General features: G+C 33.7%; 1 protein-coding gene across 1 annotated transcript; it reads left to right on the forward strand.

The window, feature by feature from the left end:
- The first annotated feature begins 19,972 nt into the window (after positions 1 to 19,972).
- On the forward strand, positions 19,973 to 21,368 carry LOC131608147 (leucine-rich repeat extensin-like protein 4). The gene has a single exon (XM_058880079.1). The coding sequence runs from the start codon at positions 20,035 to 20,037 to the stop codon at positions 21,244 to 21,246; it is 1,212 nt and encodes a 403-aa protein (XP_058736062.1). The 5' UTR covers positions 19,973 to 20,034; the 3' UTR covers positions 21,247 to 21,368.
- The last annotated feature ends 1,636 nt before the right edge of the window (positions 21,369 to 23,004 follow it).

The raw sequence follows: 23,004 nt of genomic DNA on the forward strand, positions 1-23,004 counted from the left end.
TATTTTTAGTAATAATAAATAAATAAAATTGATTAAATATGTCGTAAAATAAAATATTTTAAACTAACATTTATATAATATAATTCTAATAAAATATATTTAAGAATAGTATTTACATAAAAAATTTATAAAAATAATTTGACTTTTTTTAATACTAGTGAAAATATACTTATCAATTTTTATTTTGCTAATAAAAATTTAAATCATTAAAATAATATCTAAACATTAACATAGTAGTTAGAAAAGACTTTTGCAAAACCCTATGTTTAAATAAGAGTAATGCTATTCTTACACCTATATTATACACCAATACAGTCATCAAAGTTGGTTAATGCAGTAATGAAGTTGGTTAATGCACGTCCGTACATGAACAGTGTCATCCGTAATTTTAAAAAAAAATTATAAATACTATTATTTTATTTTAAAAAACACTGTTCACCATATAAATACGGTGAACAGTGTTTGATGTAAATATTGGTATGTAATATGGGTGTAAGAATAACATTACTCTTAAGTATTATCTGATTTAGATATTAACTCTATGTTTTGAAACAAATGATGAATTAAAATAGTGGAAATTATAAAACGTGGAAGGGATTCATTCATTCATGGTCTACCAAAATATTTCCACCAAGATCTAGTGTTACTGGTATAAGTGGCTCGGTAGTATTTTTTCATTGTATGCATAAAAAGAGCGAGGAATGTCGTCGTAGTGCAAAGAATATTATATGCCATCTTAGAAATAACAAATGTGTATACGAAGAACAATATTCCTAAACCATTTCATACATTGATTTTGCTTAGGGTTTGTTTTGAACCGATGAAATACAAGAGAGAGAGAGAGAGAGAGAGAGAGAGAGAGAGACGAGAGACGAGAGAGAGAGAGAGAGAGAGAGAGAGTAAGCAGAGAAAGTATAAAGTTCTCTTGCTTGGTAGTGCAGAGAAATTAAGGAGAATGATTAAATTTTGTGTGGGGCCTACAACATTTCTCTTCTCCCCAATTAAGCGAAGAAAGAGGAGAGAAGACTTAAATTGTTTCTTTTTCCTGTTTTATCCTTCCAACACTCACTGTATGTATTATTTTATTTATTTTAGATAGCATTGCATTTGATTTATACTAATTTTATTAAATAATATTATAAATTAATTGAATAATTTATTTGTATTTGTTTAAAAAATTATAATGTTAAAATAAATATATTTATTAAATTAACCTAACATAGTTAATTATTTTTGTAAATAATTCATATATAATATAATTTTTTGTTTAAGAATATTAATGTCTTTTTAAAAGTTACATACATCTCTTTCTCTTTTATTTTTCTTATCTTTCTTTTATACCAAACAATATATCAAATCTACTCTATTTCTTATTATTTTCTCTCTTCTCATTATCTCTCTCACTTATTTCTCTCTTTACACTTAATCTCCACAACCAAGCACACCCTTAAGTAGCGTCACTGTTTAGACCCCACAGGTATACTACAACTTTTGAGATAACTTTTTTTCTTCGTGAGTTCAAAAAGGAGCTTCAGCTGATCCTAATTCTAATCTAAACATTGACCAAAAGTTATAGGGAAATTATTTACTAAATGCATAACATATCAAAAACTATATGGACCTGTAAAATATCATACATTGATGTGGCAAAATATGAAACATTGATGTGTGGGAAATGAGCATTATCTAGAACAATAGTAAGAGCAAAATCAATTACAGGTGCCAACTCTTTAAAGTAGTAGTTCTAATTTTTGGTGCCATCAAGTAAAGCATGCTCTAAAGAATAAAAATATCAATTAGATTTAAATTCAAAATATGGTTCATTGTGTAACACCCCTCTAAATAACCCGCGGCAATTAAACAAATTATTAAATCAGAGTAACATGTAGAGAGGTATCACAATTCATAAATAACAAAAATACACGTCACATAAGTCATGCATCATTGGAACACCTGAAAATCATAACTCATTATCCAAACCATGTTCTACACAGCGGAAAAATACCACATCAAGTCTACATTATTACTAAATGTATCAGACTTCAACCAAAACAGATAAATATAGAGTTACAATCAAAACTACAAACAAACGTTCCCAGTGTTACAACTACCAGAGCATGACACCTGACGCTAACTAAAAACACTGACTCATGAGCTAATCCTCACCGAGTCGAACAGCTGCTATCCTCAGTCTGAAAATGACAACATGTAAGGGTGAGTCTCGTCATAATTAACAAATGTTATAAGGTTATAAAGCAATAACACGTCACAGTTGCGTCATTCACCCAATTGTTTCATAAACAGACAATCAAAACAAAACAAATAACAACCAACGCATCATCAGCATTTACAACACTGGAATACCTCCAATCATGTTATGAATCATGCATATGAATGAACTGACACTATGCATGTGGTACCAACGTCATCCAATGGGAATAACCCATGACCGATCTATCATCATCCAGATACGGCCCTGCCAGCACAGATTCCACACAATGGGAATCATGCCCTTCACTGATCCAACACTTCCCTTATGGATACAGTATCAACAATGCACATGAATGAATGCAGCATATATAACATACTTATATCATTATCATCATCATCCTCAATAATCATCATCATTCAAGTATGTTCATATATATTAACATCATTCAACCACAATTCTATCATCATCATGTCGAAAACATGCACATATTTGCTACAATCATCATCATCATCAAGAAATAGCAACATATATTATCATCATTCTAAAACCAGTCAAATCATCATCACATAGATCGTTTAATAAGGTTCATTTAGCCCAAAACGGCGCATCAAATGAACCAACGGTTAGAAAGTTATGCCTCTTTGAACTTTCTTAAAATATCACAAAACATCAACAGCACGCGGCGCCATCACACATTCGCGGCGCGGAACGAATCGAAACAACGCCTTCGCGGCGCGGCCACATGTTCGCGGCGCGTACTGAACGCAACAAGACTTCCTGACCTTCTGCCTTCAGGTTCGCGGCGCCTTCCCTATGTACGCGGCGCGAACCGCGATTCTAAAAACCCCAATCTGCAGAAAAAAAACAGCATTCCATGTATCCCAAACACCCCAACACATACCAGTGCGAACATGGAGAATTAGAATGCACAAACAACACAAATTACGTCTCGTAATGCACCAAATATACATCAATTGAGATTATAACAACACATACATCATAGATTCAAACACAGGGGTCAAATATCATACAATTGACACAATCCCTAACCCTATCATATGACTCAATTGATCCGAATTCTACATCTATTCAGCATTACCAACCCCTAACCCGATAATAGATGATAATCAGACAAGTCCCCCTTACCTTAGATAATTCTGGATTCTTGGTCTCTCCCTCTATCGTTCTCCTTCACGTTCTTCGTTCTTCAGACTTCTTTCTTTCACGCTCTTTCTTTTTCCCAATTCCAATGTTTATGAAATAATAAAATTAGAAAAAGGTTTTTCAGATTTACCCCCCCTTCTTCCTCTATTTCCACATATGGCCCAAAAGCCAAAACCTCATTTATTCATTATTTCCACAATTTCTTTAATAATTCTAATTATTAATTCAATAATAAAATTAAATTAATATTAAAATTATACGGGCGTTACAACTCTCCCCCACTAAAAGAGTTTTCGTCCTCGAAAACATACCTCAAGCAAAGAGCTCCGGATAGGAATCTTTCATCTGGCTCTCTAGCTCCCAGGTAACATTCCCTTCAGCTGGTCCTCCCCAAGCTACTCTGACTAAAGCTATTTCCTTGCCACGCAATTGCTTCAGTCTTCTATCTTCAATCCTCACAGGCAATGTTTCAACCGTTAAGTTGTCTTTTACCTGTACATCGTCTACTTGGATCACATGGGACGGATCTGAAATGTACTTCCTCAATTGAGACACATGAAACACGTCGTGCAAGTTTACAAGCATCGGCGGCAAAGCGACACGATATGCCAATTCTCCCACCTTTTCAGAAATTTGGAACGGTCCAATAAAACGCGGAGTCAACTTCCTTGACTTCAATGCCCGACCAATTCCTGTCATAGGAGTAACTCTCATAAACACATGATCTCCCTCTTGAAACTCAAGTGTCTTCCTTCTTTTATCATAGTAACTCGTCTGACGACTCTGAGAAGCTCTCATCTTCTCCTGAATCATCTTAATCTTCTCCGTAGTCTGTTGAGCAATTTCTGGCCCAATCACAGCACTCTCACCAGATTCATACCAACACAACGGCGTCCTACATCTCCTACCATACAAAGCCTCAAACGGAGCCATACCAATACTCGAATGATAACTATTGTTGTAAGTAAACTCGATCAAAGGCAGATAGCTATCCCAAGTACCTCCTTTTTCCAGCACACAAGCACGTAACAAATCTTCTAACGACTGTATTGTCCTCTCCGTCTGTCCATCCGTCTGCGGATGATAAGCAGAACTCAACCTCAGTTTAGTACCTAAAGCCTTCTGCAAACCTTCCCAAAACTTAGACGTAAACCTCGGATCTCTGTCTGACACGATACTTGAAGGAATACCATGAAGACTAACTATCTTCTCGATATACAACTGAGCTAGCTTCTCCATCGGATAATCCATCCTCACCGGTATAAAATGTGCAGATTTCGTCAACCTGTCTACCACGACCCAGATAGCTTCACAATTCTTGCCAGTCCTCGGCAAACCCGACACAAAATCCATTGATATGCTATCCCACTTCCACTCAGGGATAAACATCGGTTGCATAAACCCAGACGGTTTCTGATGCTCAATCTTTGACTTCTGGCAAATTAAACAAGAGTACACAAACTCGGCAATTTCTTTCTTCATTCTCGGCCACCAAAACAACTTTTTCAAATCATGATACATCTTGGTAGCACCAGGATGAATACTCAACCCACTACGGTGTCCTTATTCTAAAATACGTTTCCGGAGTTCAACAATATCAGGGACACACACTCGATCACCAAACCTCAGTATACCATTTTCATCAATTCTAAATTCACCACCCTTGCCTTGATTAATCAAAGTCAACTTATCTATTAACTCAACATCATCTTTCTGACCCTCTCTGATCTCTTCAAGAATGCCACTAGTCAACTTCAACATACCCAATTTGACACTAGTAGGAGTACCTTCACATACCAAACTCAAGTCTCTGAATTGTTCAATCAAATCCAATTCCTTCACCATTAGCATAGACATATGCAAGGTTTTCCTACTCAATGCATCAGCAACAACGTTTGCCTTACCCGGATGGTAATTCAAACCAAAATCATAATCTTTCAGGAATTCTAACCATCTTCTCTGCCTCATATTCAACTCTTTATGGTCAAAGAGATACTTCAGGCTCTTATGATCACTGAATACCTCAAATCTTGAACCATACAAATAGTGTCGCCACAACTTCAAAACGAACACTACAGCTGCCAACTCCAAATCATGAGTCGGATAATTCCTCTCATGTACTTTAAGTTGTCTCGACGCATAAGCAACTACTTGCTGATTTTGCATTAACATACCACCTAAACCCATTAGTGATGCGTCACAATAAACCACAAATGATTCTGTCGGACTTGGCAAAATCAAGATAGGAGCACTAGTCAATCTCCTCTTGAGCTCTTGGAATCCTTCTTCACACTTTGCATCCCAAATAAAGGCTTGTCCCTTCCTGGTCAGTTTAGTTAACGGCAATGCTAACTTTGCAAATCCTTCAATAAACTTCCTGTAATAACCTGCAAGGCCAAGAAAACTACGAATCTCTGATACTGACTTCGGAGCTTCCCACTGAGACACGGCTTCTATCTTTGTAGGATCAACAGCAATACCATTCTTAGAAATCACATGTCCAAGAAAACTAACTTCTTCTAACCAGAATTCACACTTCGACAGTTTGGCAAAAAGTTGCTTCTCCTTCAACAGTTCTAACACAGTTCTGAGGTGTTCGGCATGTTCTTCCTCATTCTTAGAATATATCAGGATATCGTCGATAAATACCACCACAAACTTGTCGAGATAAGGATGAAATATTCTGTTCATATACTCCATAAAAACACCAGGTGCATTAGTAACTCCAAACGGCATTACAGAATACTCATAATGTCCATACCTTGTTCTAAAAGCAGTCTTATGAATGTCATCCTCTTTCACACGTATCTGGTGATACCCAGACCTCAAATCAATTTTACTAAATACCCGCGCTCCAACCAACTGATCCATCAAATCATCAATCCTCGGCAATGGATACCGATTCTTGATAGTAACCTTGTTCAATTGTCTGTAATCTACGCACAGCCTCATCGAACCCTCTTTCTTCTTTACTAGTAACACAGGCGCACCCCATGGAGAAACACTAGGACGAATAAATTTCTTCTCCAGCAATTCTTCTAACTGCTTCTTCAGTTCGGCTAGCTCAGACGGTACGGTGCCATCGACACTGGGCTGGTTCCCGGAATCAAATCAATAGAAAACTCCACTTCTCTTTCCGGTGGTAATTCATTTACATCTTCAGGAAAAACTTCTGGAAATTCACACACCACAGGTAATTCGCTACTAGCCACCTTTTCTTCCACATTCATCATTGCGAACAACATAAATACTGTTGCACCATCTCCGATAGCCTCATTCACCTGCCTAGCTGTCATTTCCAGATTATCAGCACAACCCTCTTCAGGAAAAATTACCGTCTTCTCAAAACAGTTGATATGAACACGGTTGAACTCCAACCAGTTCATTCCCAGGATTACATCAAGTTCTTTCAACGGAAGGCACACTAAGTCCATTCCGAATTCTCTACCAAAAATATCAAGCGGACAATTCAAGCATGCAGACGAAGTAGTTACTGAACCCGACACAGGAGTGTCAATAATCATACTTCCATTTATGTCAGATATCTCAAGATTTAACCTCGTAGCACAGTCCAAAGAAATAAAAGAATGAGTTGCTCCAGTATCAATAATCGCAACTAAAGGTGTGCCATGAATGAAACACATACCTTTAATCAATCTGTCCTCTGGAGTAGTCTCTGACCCGGTCAAAGCAAAAACTTTTCCTCCCGATTGGTTCTTCTTTGGCTTAGGACAATTAGGACTGATGTGACCCTCTTCACCACAGTTGTAACAAGTCACAACCCTCTTCTTACAATCAGCCGCGACATGACCCACTTCCTCACACTTGAAGCACTTCTTCTGGTTCAGCTTACACTCATTCCTACGATGTCCCATCTCACCACAATTGTAGCATCTGATACGAGCACTGGAATCTCCCCCACTGGGTTTCTTCCAATCAACAGGTTTACCTCTACCATATGGTTTACCTCTGTCCATAGGCTTCTTCCCCTTTCTGTCAACCAACTCGCGAGAGTGAGATGACTTCAGCTTGACGCTATCTTCCTCAAAAATCCTGCTACAATCCACCAGATCAACAAATCTCCGGATCCTCTGGTACCTGATACCCTGTTTGATCTCATCACGAAGGCCATTCTCAAACTTGACACATTTCGAGAATTCACTGGCTTCGTCGTTGTTGTAGTGCACATAGTACTTTGCCAGTTCCACAAACTTGGCAGCATACTCTGGTACAATCATGTTACCTTGAACCAACTCCAAAAATTCCACTTCTTTTCTGCCCCTGACATCCTCAGGAAAATACCTCCTCAGAAACTCCCTTTTGAATATAGCCCAAGTAACCGCTGTACCGCCGGCATCCAATTCAGCTTTTGTTGTCAACCACCAGTCATCAGCCTCCTCAGACAACATGTGGGTACCAAACCTCACCTTGAGATTCTCAGCACAATCTATGACTCGGAAAATCCTCTCGATCTCTTTGAGCCATTTCTGAGCACCCTCAGGATCGTGCGTGCCTTTGAACAATTGAGGATTGTTCCTCTGAAAATTCCCCAGTTGCCTATCAGCACCAATCCCTGCTCCTACAGTCCCTCCTCCAAGCACACCAGCAATCATGCCCAGAGCCTCAGCAAGAGCATCATCGTTTCTTCCTCCTCTTCCAGCCATTTGTTCTGCTTAAATGCAACAATCCAGTCAGAACAAAGCATCGACCAATAACTCGTATTAGTCGTATACACAGGAAAACTGACACTGACACTAAGACTCTGGTCACAACGACCGACTATGCTCTGATACCACTATTGTAACACCCCTCTAAATAACCCGCGGCAATTAAACAAATTATTAAATCAGAGTAACATGTAGAGAGGTATCACAATTCATAAATAACAAAAATACACGTCACATAAGTCATGCATCATTGGAACACCTGAAAATCATAACTCATTATCCAAACCATGTTCTACACAGCGGAAAAATACCACATCAAGTCTACATTATTACTAAATGTATCAGACTTCAACCAAAACAGATAAATATAGAGTTACAATCAAAACTACAAACAAACGTTCCCAGTGTTACAACTACCAGAGCATGACACCTGACGTTAACTAAAAACACTGACTCATGAGCTAATCCTCACCGAGTCGAACAGCTGCTATCCTCAGTCTGAAAATGACAACATGTAAGGGTGAGTCTCGTCATAATTAACAAATGTTATAAGGTTATAAAGCAATAACACGTCACAGTTGCATCATTCACCCAATTGTTTCATAAACAGACAATCAAAACAAAACAAATAACAACCAACACATCATCAGCATTTACAACACTGGAATACCTCCAATCATGTTATGAATCATGCATATGAATGAACTGACACTATGCATGTGGTACCAACGTCATCCAATGGGAATAACCCATGACCGATCTATCATCATCCAGATACGGCCCTGCCAGCACAGATTCCACACAATGGGAATCATGCCCTTCACTGATCCAACACTTCCCTTATGGATACAGTATCAACAATGCACATGAATGAATGCAGCATATATAACATACTTATATCATTATCATCATCATCCTCAATAATCATCATCATTCAAGTATGTTCATATATATTAACATCATTCAACCACAATTCTATCATCATCATGTCGAAAACATGCACATATTTGCTACAATCATCATCATCATCAAGAAATAGCAACATATATTATCATCATTCTAAAACCAGTCAAATCATCATCACATAGATCGTTTAATAAGGTTCATTTAGCCCAAAACGGCGCATCAAATGAACCAACGGTTAGAAAGTTATGCCTCTTTGAACTTTCTTAAAATATCACAAAACATCAACAGCACGCGGCGCCATCACACATTCGCGGCGCGGAACGAATCGAAACAACGCCTTCGCGGCGCGGCCACATGTTCGCGGCGCGTACTGAACGCAACAAGACTTCCTGACCTTCTGCCTTCAGGTTCGCGGCGCCTTCCCTATGTACGCGGCGCGAACCGCGATTCTAAAAACCCCAATCTGCAGAAAAAAACAGCATTCCATGTATCCCAAACACCCCAACACATACCAGTGCGAACATGGAGAATTAGAATGCACAAACAACACAAATTACGTCTCGTAATGCACCAAATATACATCAATTGAGATTATAACAACACATACATCATAGATTCAAACACAGGGGTCAAATATCATACAATTGACACAATCCCTAACCCTATCATATGACTCAATTGATCCGAATTCTACATCTATTCAGCATTACCAACCCCTAACCCGATAATAGATGATAATCAGACAAGTCCCCCCTTACCTTAGATAATTCTGGATTCTTGGTCTCTCCCTCTATCGTTCTCCTTCACGTTCTTCGTTCTTCAGACTTCTTTCTTTCACGCTCTTTCTTTTTCCCAATTCCAATGTTTATGAAATAATAAAATTAGAAAAAGGTTTTTCAGATTTACCCCCCCTTCTTCCTCTATTTCCACATATGGCCCAAAAGCCAAAACCTCATTTATTCATTATTTCCACAATTTCTTTAATAATTCTAATTATTAATTCAATAATAAAATTAAATTAATATTAAAATTATACGGGCGTTACACATTGCAGCTCTGGTAGATTTTTAGTTTTTAAATCTCAATACTATTAGTATATAGATTCGTAAGTCATAGTTCTACATATCTATCTGCTCTCTAACATCTTCCCCATTAATGATTTTCTTGCATATAACATGACCAACTTCTAATAGAGATTCTGGTTTTAATTTAATGATTTTCAAAACCACTAAGACTCTGATTCTAAAAGCAAAATGTTTATAGTTTATTAATTTTTTTATCCAGTTGTATGTGCATGAGAGGTCAAAAGGACAAATGTAATATGTTATCTGTTAGCACACCAATCCAACAACTCCAACAAAAAGAAATGAAAATAATCTAACTTGTTAATCTTCATATTTCTAACCATGATTTGAACATCTCCAAGTCCTCTATGATTACTAACGTCAACTGTCCATCCATATTTCGTTGTATGACATGGAAGGTGTTTGAGATAGTGCAAAGAAAGGGAGGATATAAACTAAAAGATGACATTATAATATAACTAGGATACATAATACGTACATGTTAACACTGCAGATAGTTGCGTAAAAAAAATGCTTGACATAAGCATATCACAATAAACCGTAATCTCAAATCTTCGTAATCAATGAGAACCTAATTACCTTTGTACATAATATATATATGATAACTGCATTGCTATAGTTTTATGTGTATATTAGACGTATTTCTAAGACATGTGACATACATTTATTATTTATTTAACTTTATGTGCCTTAAACTATAGTAATGGACCTCCATTTCATTTTATGAAACGGAGTGATCTCTACTCAATATAAAGTTACTGACCAATCAGGAAAAAGGTTAATTTGGACTTAATCAAAACATATTATTTTCTTATATGTTAGATAAACTTTCTTCATTTTTCCATCGACCATCATGACATTTGTCAAGAGTATCCCAAGCCTCATTTGATGAAGTAGCATTATGAAATTTCTTCAAATTGACAGTATCAACAAATGATGGATGAAGAAAATGCCTTGAAATCCTTATTCGATTTTTCATATTCAACAACTTAAACATCTCATGCATCATTAGAAATATCTTGCACATGTGTTTTCACTATATTCATCACATATTGAAATCCAAAGACCACTTTTATTTACCTGTTTCATCTACCTCAATTCTTTTTGTCAAAAACTAGGAGCTTCCTGCTAAATTGTTACCAAAATTCTTCAAATAACTTGCCATGTTTACTTAATATACCACTTGTTAGAATTATATGATCACATGCAGAAAAAAGAGAAAGAGATAATTTGGATTTTGGATAATAGTTTTTTGCATATAATATTATCATTAATCACATAAGTGATTATTTGTAACTACTAACTGGACTTACAAATAACCAATTAAATCCAAAACAACTTAGTTAATTAATTAATGACCTATGACAAATAACATAATTAACTTAATCACATAACTGCTTTTAACGCAATTAACTCACTAAAATTCTATATTTTAATTTCATTTCAGTCAGATTAAAATCTCTTTCACTAGAAGAGATAATAACAAAGACTCGCATGATCTTGCTAGACTAGGAAACATTTCGGGCATTAGTGTTTAATTTTATCTTAACTCAATCTATTTTTCTTATGATGTATAAAAAGCCTACTTTCAATAAAAAAAATTATTATAGGTAAATTTTTTGATATCCATTAGTTTTAATTGGATACTAGTACCTGTTAGAAATTATAAAATAATAATTACCATAGTGTGTTCTAATGTGACAAAAAATGGGAATAGATTTTTGGTTGTTGCATAATTTTTTTTTTTGAATTCAAATTTACAACATTTCATGAAGGGGTGCATTGTGTCCTTATAGATGAACCATTGCAATATATAGTGAAAATGTGTTGTTTCATCGAGAATTACAAACTTATGAAACAACACATGCATAGTCTATAAATACACATTTATGAATCCAAAATGAAACACAAAAATCATAAATCCTCCTTCAGACACTCTTCCTTACATTCGAATTTTTCGTTGGTCTTACGCAAACTCGACAAAAGGCTGAATTATCTTGGGTATTTCTGCGTTCCAACTCTAAGACATATTGAGAGTGCTTGAAATACTTATAAGGAAAGTGATTTCGTTCACGATTCTAGACTCGATTCCATTTGACTTGAATTGATTTTTCTAACAATCTTATAAGTATTCAAATAATGGCAATCGAGACTTCCGTATCAAGAATTGTCATCATGAATCTGGGTACATTTTTATTATTTCACATAAAAATTAGCACTGGAAATTTATAATATCAAGAATATAAATAGAACTTTTCTATAAATTGATAGATTATGGTTATCGCTATTATAATTCGTCTATAATGACTATTTGATTTAATAGTAATTTAAGTTTGATTCAATCAATTATATATGTTAATGTAACATAACCAATGTTGTGTTTCTTCTATACAGAAAAAAATAATTAACCTCATACCATTTCGTATTTGGTAGTAGCATAATGACAGAACGAGTTCCTTTCAAGTTCTATTTCATTAATATACATTGTATCTATGTTGCCAACACATAAACAAAACTAATATATGTTTAAAGCATGAACAATATAAATTATATATTTGATATATGTATGATGTAGATATCATGTGGTAGATATATGAATATTAATGTTATTGCTGACATTAAAAGTTCTTGCAAAGCATATAAAATGTTTTAAATTAATTGATAAGTGTGTGTAGCATGAATTAAATACACCGTTAACATTTTACAGTGTGTACTCTAATATATGTATATATTATATTTGAAATAATGAACTCAATTGATTAGTAAGTCTAATGAATTACTTTGAAATGAAGCACCGAACACTACAGTGGTGATGACATCATGGTTAATAACAGCACAGTTTGAAACTTTCAAAATTGAAAATAAAAGGTTTAATTTAAATACTTTAGTATTTTTACTTACTACATTCAAATACTACAATTCTCAGTATGCATACATAAGTGTTATTTGTATTATGGATCAAAGAGTTATATATAAAATAAATTTTTACCGTATATGGATTTGTTGGTTACTAAAAGTAGTGAAATATATGTTTCAATAAAATTTATTATTAAAAGACATATAAAGATCATATGACTTATATAGACTTATGAATTTAGAGTTTGATGTTAATATGGAGGATAAGGAATTTGAGATTCCTACAAATAAAGAATCTCGTGAGGAAGGTTCTCCACGGATTATTGAAAAACAAATCGAAAGTTTTTCACGGATTGTTGAAATATATCCCGAATTAAGGATAAGCTAGAGAGACTACAATGCTAAGGATATAGGACCGAACAAAATCACTTTTTGACTTGTTTATCTTGTGTAGAAGGAAATAGTAAGAGTTTTGTTCGTAATGTTCTTATTCTTCAAGTGGAAGACGATCCTAAGACTTATAAGGAAGCAATAGCTTCAAAGGACTCTGTTTTCGGAATAATGATATCCAAGATGAAATAGATTCAATAATGTCATACCATACTTGGAACTTGGCGATCTACTTAAAAGATCAAGATCCATTATATGCAAATGGATGTTTAGAAGAAAGTATCATAGTGATGGTACATTAAACATATACAAGGATTAATTAGAAACCAAGGGTTTTAGACAAAAGAAAGATGTTGATTATTTTGACACATATGCCCTAGATGCAAGCATAATAAAAATTATAGTTTTGTTTGCACTAGCTTCATCAAAAGGACGTCAAAACGACATTCCTAAATGGAGATCTCAATGAGGAGATTTACATGAAAAAACCAGAAAGTTATGTGCTTCTTGGTAATGAACAAAAGGTGTACAAGCTTTTTAAATCCTTGTGTGGATTAAAACAAGCACCAAAACAATGACATTAAAAGTTTAACTTTGTCATTGTAAGATTCTCCGATTAAGGTGGAGACACACAAATTAAAGGGGAGGCACGCAACTTAAGGGGAGACTTTTGAATCTTATCAAAACATTAATTCAAAGAATTTGTCATCATCAAAAAGGGGGAGATTGTGAAGAATATCTTATATCTAGTTTCGATGAAGACAAAGGTTATCAAAGAAGAAAAGGATAAAAAGTGTCATACACGTCAATGACGAAGTTGACTAAGAAGGTTTAACATATAAATTCAAGTGAAGATTTGCGATAATTGAACATAACCAATGTACTCGTTGTAATTTATATTTTACTATTTTAAATTGCTCATAATTTCATCTGTCACTTCATTTAAAAACCTTCTTGCATCACCATGCATGATTATCTAAAAATCTTCTTCATCTAATTCTTGTGACAAGTGTTTGTACACAAAGTTATGTGAGAATATTGTGATATTCCTTTGTCTCTATGTTGATTACATGTTGATCATTAGCAATGAAATGACTTGAATCTTAGAAACAAAGATGTTTTTAGCTTCCACATTCAAGATGAAAAATCTTGAAATAGTGGACACTCTTTTCGATCAAAGTAAAGCGAAAAAGTGGGGGTTTAAAACATAGTTAAACACACTATATTGAGAAAATTTTCACACTCAAGATGAAAGATCTTAGACTAGTTGACACTTTTTTAGGGATCAAAGTAATGCGAAAATAGTGGGGGTTATAAACTTAGTCAAATACACTTTGTCGAGAAAGTTATTGATAAGTTCAAACTGTCACGTTTCAAAAAGTGAATATTCAATTTGATCTTAATGTTAAAATGATGATGGAAAGTTATGGCTATATTAGAATACACAAGTGAAATTGGTTTTCTTATGCAATGTACTATATGCAATATAACAATTGCAGTTAGTAAGAGTAGATTTACTAGAAATCCAAATAGTGAGTATTGGAAGGCCATCATAAGGATTTTCGATTATCTTTTAAAGAAACCAAAATCCTGACCTCCATCATAATAGGTTTCCTATCATATTAGAAGGATATACCAATATGAGTTGGATATCGAGTGTTGGAGATCATAAATTTACAACTAAGTGGATATTTACACTAGTTGGAGGTGAGATTTCTTGGAATAGTAAGAAACAAACATGCATCACTCTCTTGACCATGGAGCCATGGTGTGTGGATCTCGCTTCCACTAGTCAAAGAAGTTAAATGGTTGAGAGACCTTCTGTCGAAAATTTCATTGGCTAAATACAGTGTTTCAAAGGTGTTAACACAACGTGTTAGTCAAGCCAATTTAGCAAGACAATTCATATAAGTTAAATGGAAAATATGGGCACTGAGGCTTAGACATTCGTGAGAAAATTGATTAAAGATGAAATCATTTACTCACATATATACGGTCGATCTATAATTTGGGAAATTCATTTACTAAGCCACTGACCAGAGACTTAGTAAAAACAACCTCGAGAGGTATGGGGTTGAAACTCCTTGAGTAAGAGTTCCGACAGCAGCGGCAACCCAATCTTACGTTAACAGAACATTAACCTCAATATTTTCAATGGGTAACAACAAGTCGTTGATTTGGATAATTGTCGAACATTTCGTGATAATGTTAATCTTAAAACGAGGGTTGAGTTTTATTTTAAAACTCTTAATGAAGTTTAATACTGAGGGTACGTGTCTCGTGGAAAAGGACGCAATATGAACTTCAGCTGTGTGAATTTCGAGATGGTGTCGTCTCAAAGTGAGAGTTGGAGTTTCTCTCATGCTAAGCGAGATATGTAGAGGAATAACCTTTAAAGAGTGCGTGTAAGGTAACGCCGTTCTAATCACATGGATTAATGGTTTAAAAGCATTGCTACCTAATATTCCGATTAAGCTTTGCATTATTCTCACTAAGGTTAAGTTTTAAATTGAAAGATACCTTACTGTATTAACATTCTTGATATCTTTATTTCTGGAATGAGTTTTTGTCATTATTAGAACAAGTGGGAGATTGTTAGAAATTATAAAATAATAATTACCATAGTGTGTTCTAATGTGACAAAAAATAGGAATAGATTTTTGGTTGTTGCATAAATTTGTTTTTTGAATTCAAATTTACAACATTTCATGAAGGGGTGCATTGTGTCATCATAGATGAACCATTGTAATATATGGTGAATATATGTTGTTTCATCAAGAGTTACAAACTTATGAAACAACACATGCATGACCTATAAATACATATTTATGAATCCAAAATGAAACACAAAAATCATAAATCCTCTTTGAGACACTCTTATTTGCATTCGAGTTTTTTGTCGGTCTTATGCAATCTCGACAAAAGGCTGAATTATCCTAGGTATTCCTGCGTTACAACTCTAAGACATATTGAGAGTGCTTGAAATATTTATAAGGAAAGTGATTTCGTTCACGATTCTAGCATCGATTCCATTTGACTTGAATTGATTTTTCTAACAGTACCTTTAGTGTAAATTCATTTAAGTTTTAATTTTTTCAAAAATAAAATAAAACAAAAAGATGATGTGGCATTGAATAATATTACTCCTCCGTTCTTTTTTAAGTGTCGTTTTAGAAGAATTTTTTTGTTCCTATTTAAGTGTCGTTTTATAATTTAATGTTATAATTTGTCAATTATACCCTTATTTTTTCAATAACTTCATCTCACATTTTTCAATTAGTTATTGGAAAAAGAGAGTAAATGAATGAATTTATTTGGAAAGAGAAAAATAAATAAGGGTATGATAGTAAAAGTAACTCTAACAATCCACTATCTTGGTTGAAGAACTTTTTGCTAAAATGACACTTAAAAAGAAACGAAAAGAGTATTTGATTGGACAAAAATATCAGTACCCAACTAAATTCAAGAGTACTGATGTGTTCACCATTATTATAACTAATTACAAATTATCATAACTAAATGAGAAACAACTAGATCAAATGTATTTTTACACAAGCACAATTAATTTCAAAGTCATTTTCTACCTACTAAATGTATTTATTTGATTGGAAGAAACAAGAAAATAGAAAATAAAAAATTTTATAATGTCATTAGAATAAGATGGACTAAATCTAATTTAACCATAGAACTGCATGCAAGTTTTTAATACCAAATTCAATTTCTCCAACGAGATTGATATACTAGTATATCGCATCCACCAGCTCTAACCATTGTCTTGTCTATGGTGATATAATATTGTTACTCACCATGTCTGTTATCAATGATTTATTTCTGCCGACTTGAAAAGCAAGAAATGCTATTCTATCTATATAGACTGCTTCACCATTGTCTATGAACACATAGTAGTCAGTATAATAATCTATAGCTTCGACAGCGCTCACCATTGTCTATGCCATCAATCAGTCCTTCTGCCGACTGCAAAAGCAAAAAGGCTATGTTTCTACCTTTTTCATAATCAACAATGTTATTTTTACATTTACACCACAAACAATGTTTTTTTTATTAATTTTGATTTTTTTAAATATATTTCTCTTTCTAAAATTACTTTAGTTAATGAAATTTTGAATATTTAATTAAGGATTTGTTAACATAGACCCACTTGATTTTATAAAATTCTATTTTAGCAATATGTATTTTAGGGTGTATTTAACTAATTTTTAGATAATGTTTGTTAAAACACGCCTTCATAAAATTAAGTGGGTGTATTTTAGCAAACGTCTGTGGGATTTACTAAAATACACTCACTTATTTTTATGAAGGTGTGTTTTAGCAACATGCACCTTAAGATGCATCTAACTATTTTGTAGTTAATTTTTGCTAAAATAGACTTTAATAAAAACAAACGGTTAGCAAATCCCTTTAATTAATACAATTGATAATTTAGTTAATATATTTTTGACATTAAAACGTAATCTTAAATTATATAATAAAATTGATTAATTAAATATAAAACTCTAGTTAATACAATTCATTGGTTAATGAAGTTTTATAATATAAATCAATTTTTGTTAATAATGTGAAAATTTATAATTAATATAATTTATAATTTAGTTAATGTTCAGACATATAAAATAAAAGAGTCTTAAGTATTAAAAATAAAATTGATTAATAAATTATAAAATATTGTAATAGATATTATAATTTAATGGATGAAAATGTTTAATATTTTGTATTTGGGTTAGTAAAATAGTGAAAATGATTAATAAATTATAAGTAAAATAAGTGATTAATAATATATATTTTTGTGATCGGTGAAGTGATAAAATTAAATAACACAAAAAATTATTCACCATATAAACAGTACAATATGATTACGATACGATGAAAGTGTGGTGTAAAACATCATTTTTGTTTTATATTTATAATACAAGGTATTACATCAATTTACCGTTAATTATAAATCAATTGTTTTCAAAGTTATTTTATACTTAAAAAAAATCTTTTAGAAATAAAATATTTGCTTACATTGCCATTATTTTTTATATCTCTTCCGCTTGTAAGTACATATTATTTTTTTAGGACACACTCTTGTCCCTTATGCCTTGTTAGAAAACAAGGGTTTTCAATGGAGCTCTTCATGTTATTGTTTTCTTAATGTTGACATTTATGTATCCTCTTTCTCTTTACAAGAAACCTAAGAACACTAACGAATATCGTCCTATTAGGCGATCGAAATGTTGGATTCCTACAAGGGATCCTTTCCACTCTTAGAGGCGATCAAAATGTTTGATCCCTACGAGGAATCATTTATACTCTTAGAGGTGATCAAAATGCTAGATTACTACGGGGGATCCTTGACGTCCTTAAAGGCGATCAAAATGTTAGATCCATACGAGGGATCCTTGTCTCCCTTAGAGGCGATCAAGATGTGGGATCCCAACAAGAGATCCTTACTTCCCTTATAGGCGATCAAGATGTTGGATCCATACGAGGGATCCTTGTCTCTCTTAGAGGCGATCAACATGTCGAATCCTTACGAGGGATCCTTAGAGCCCTTATAGGAGACTAAAATGTTGGATCCCTGTAAGGGATCCTTGCCACCCTTAGACGCAATCACAATTTTGGATCCATACGAGGGGTCATTGCCGCCCAAAAATACTTAAGCCGACATGAAAAGTCGGTATGAATATAAGTGGCTATGGCAGTGATGTCGGGTGGGCAGCAATAGCGTCGAGTAGGTCAGATACACATTTTCTGGTCAGATCATCTCCTCTACTCGGCAAGACCTTTAACTCTGAGGGATTCTCCTTCATCCACCTCTTAAATGGAAGGCGACAGAGGTTACGATCGCAACCATTACTAAGGGACTCCAAGGGTCACTTCATTAATGATGCAGTTCATCATTCTAGAGGTATAAATAGTGGTAAGCAAGACATGCTTTCATCTTGAGCTCGCACATACCATTATCATGTGGCTCAAATCCCTACAAAAATTCAGTCTAACCTACTAAGTTGCGGCCCGCTTCCGGGTTGTATTCTAAAGCAAGACATGCTTTCATCTTGAGCTCGCACATACCGTTATCGTGTGGCTCAAATCCCTACAAAAATTCAGTCTAACCTATTAAGTTGTGGCCCGCTTCCGGGTTGTATTCTAAACATATTATATATATATATATATATATATATATATATATATATATATATATATATATATATATATATATATATATATATATATATATATATATATTATCCCTGCAATTCTACCTATATATTGAATATTTACCGTCCCTCTTAATTGAAATGTTAAAAGCCTAGCAGTAACATTAAATGAAACTTTGATGGTTATTTCTGAAGCACAACAGCTTTTCACACCTACTACTTTTTCTAACAAAAACAAAACATTTACTTCTATTCTAAAGCATCAAAATTAACTAAAATCTTTTAACACTAACTCAAACTTTGAATTAGTTATCTAAGTAAACACTTAACTCATGCAAAAATTAAACTTTTCAAACCTAAATCAACAAAAAGTCCACATATTGTTTGCTGAAAAAGGTTTGCACAAAACAAAGCGTATAATCAAAGGCATAAATTTACACAAACCAAAAAGATAGTGATAAGTGACAAACCATCAAAGTAGACCCCATCATTCCATCTTGCACTCTGTCTTCCATAAAGTAACCACCTTTACTTATACACACACAAAGTCACAGCCTTAGAACTTAGAACCATTCTTCTATCTTCATCTCAAAATGAACAAAAACATCATTCAAACTTTCCTCCACCTCCTTCTCCTCCTCCTCCTCCCAAATTCATCAAAAGCTTCCATTGGTGTAGGCATTGGTGTTGGCATTGGCCTTGGCAATGGTGGTCCTAACACTAACACTAACACCCCTATCCCTTCGGGATCATCTAAGCAAAATCTAAACAATGCTTACAAAGCTCTTCAAGCTTGGAAATCTTCAATCACCAATGACCCTTTAAACATTCTATCCACATGGGTTGGTCCCAATGTTTGTTCTTACAAAGGAATCTTTTGTGAAACCAGTACAACAACAACAACTACTACTACTACTCATGTTGTTGCTGGAATAGATCTCAACCATGCAAATCTTCAAGGCCCACTTGTCAAAGAACTCTCATTACTCTCCGATTTAACACTTCTTCATCTCAACACCAACAACTTCTCCGGCACAGTTCCAGAAACATTCCAAGACTTCACTTTCCTTCAAGAGCTAGACCTCAGCAACAACCATCTCTCAGGTTCTTTTCCGACAGTTACCTTAAACATGCCAAGCCTAATCTACCTAGACCTCAGATTCAACACCTTCAAAGGCTCACTTCCTGAAGAACTCTTCAACAAGAAACTCGACGCAATATTTCTCAACAACAATCAATTCAGCGGCGAAATACCTCAAACCTTCGGAAACTCACCTGCATCAGTGATCAACTTAGCCAACAACAGATTAACAGGAAACATACCGATAAGTTTCGGTTTCATGAGTCCTAAACTGAGAGAGATTATTTTCCTGAACAATCAGTTATCTGGCTGTATTCCTCAAGGTGTTGGCGTGTACACAGAAATGCAGGTTCTTGATTTGAGTTTCAACTCTCTTGTGGGTCATTTACCTGATACGATATCGTGTTTGCGAGATATAGAAGTTCTTAATCTAGGACATAACAAGCTTTCTGGTGATATATCTGATGTTGTATGTTCTTTGAGAAGCTTGTTGAATTTAACTGTTGCTTATAATTTCTTTTCTGGGTTTAGTCAAGAATGTTGGAGGCTTTTCAATATTGGTTTTGATTTCTCGGATAATTGTATTCCTGGTAGGAATTTGCAGAGACCTGAACCTGAGTGTTCTTTGATTCCTGGTGGTGATTTGAGTTGTCTTAGAATTCCTAGTCCAAAACCTCTTGTTTGTGCTAGTTTGGCTTCAAGTATTGACTCATCATCACCTTGATTATTAATGTGATGTATTTATTTAATTCATATAACCTTGTAATTTTTGTTACTCATATTATTATAATAGTGAATTACTATATACTTAAGATTTGCAAGAGTTGTGTGTTTATTTAAGATGTATGAAGATTATGTGTGACACTTGGCATGTTCATTTGATCTGTAAAAGTATCACAGGTTATTTAGATTGGGCATTCAGGTTCATTTCCCTATATGATAAGTCTCTATTTGATTGCTTTGTGAGTTCTGATCACTGGTGAAACTTGATAGTAGTGTAATTGGAAGAAGGGTCACAAGTGGTATGAGAGAGGTAAAAATGATTTTATTTAAAGATGAAATGAATTTGTAGATTTTGAAATGAATTTAATTGATATATATCAAGAGGTGGAAGCATCAAGAGAAAGTATAATGTTTATGGAAGCATCAAGAGAAAGTATAATGTTTAGCTACCATAGTAGCTTAGAAACATACAATAAATCAAACAATGACTAAATAGTCAAAGAAGCATACCACCACAATTTTAGTGCATGACAACTTTTAATGAAAATCATTACATATGAATTGAATGAAGAACCAACTTCGACTCTAAAATCATTTATGGACTTTAAATAAATTGAGTACCAAAAGAGAAGTTCCAATACTGAAAAAAGAAAAGAAAAGAAAAGATAAACCTACAAATATGTTTTTATATAAAAAAAATAAAAATAAAAAGGAAAATGAAAAAGAGAACAGAAAAAAAAAATAGAATTAGAATAATTTCTTTAAGGTGGATATATCATAGTTATAGCTATAGACATTAGTTGAGAATTATAGTAGAGTCTAATAAAAGAAAAATAAATTAAATTAAAATATTAGAAATAATGAATTTGAAATTTAGAGTAAGGAAAAGTTGATACCAGTGTTTTAAAAACCAGACCGGCCGGTCAAACTGAGAACCGGTCAGATAACCAGTCTGGTTCAATAGTTGGATCGAGAATGTCATTAAACCGGTGTGAATCGGCCAAAACCGATGTAAACTGCTAAAACTGAGAAAATCGGCGGTTTTTGTGAACCGGCGGTTTAAATACTTTTTTTAATTTTTTTATTTTAAAAAATTAAAACTTTAATTAAAAATTAAAATAATAAATAAAATAAAAAAATTGTTTCATATGCGATTGATTTTGTTACCGATGATTTTGATATTGAAGAAGGAGATCCCAACATTGAAACAATTTTTCTTTTATTGAAATTAAATTTAGTAGACAATGGAATTATTTTGTTATAAATTATTCAATTAGATTATGTTGTAATTAAATTTTTGTTTGCAATTATATTTTATAATTATGTACTATTTTATTGTGTGTGATCCTTATGTGTAAAATTTGAATTTAAATTATGACCTTGTGAATTTTTTTATAATATGATGTTTTCAAAAAATTTAAGTGTTAGTTATATTTTGTAGAGACTGAATCATCCGGTTCGACAGATTTTATACCTATATAATTTTGTTATAACGACCGGTCTATTCAACCGAGTTATCCGGTTTAACCCGATTTAGTCGTGCGGTTCGACCAATGACCCAGTGGTTCGACCAATAAATCAGTGACCCAGTACCCTCACAGATTTGATGTCCGGTTCGTTAGAATATATATTTATATAGTCACTTTAGGTTATATTAGTTTAACCAACTTTTAATTTTTTAATTTATAAAAAAAATTTATTAATAAAATAGCATAATTAATTATTATATTTTTAAATTAACACAAAATTTATACATGAT

The sequence above is a fragment of the Vicia villosa genome, linkage group LG5 (genome assembly GCF_029867415.1).
Source record: "Vicia villosa cultivar HV-30 ecotype Madison, WI linkage group LG5, Vvil1.0, whole genome shotgun sequence".
Lineage (NCBI taxonomy): Eukaryota > Viridiplantae > Streptophyta > Magnoliopsida > Fabales > Fabaceae > Vicia > Vicia villosa.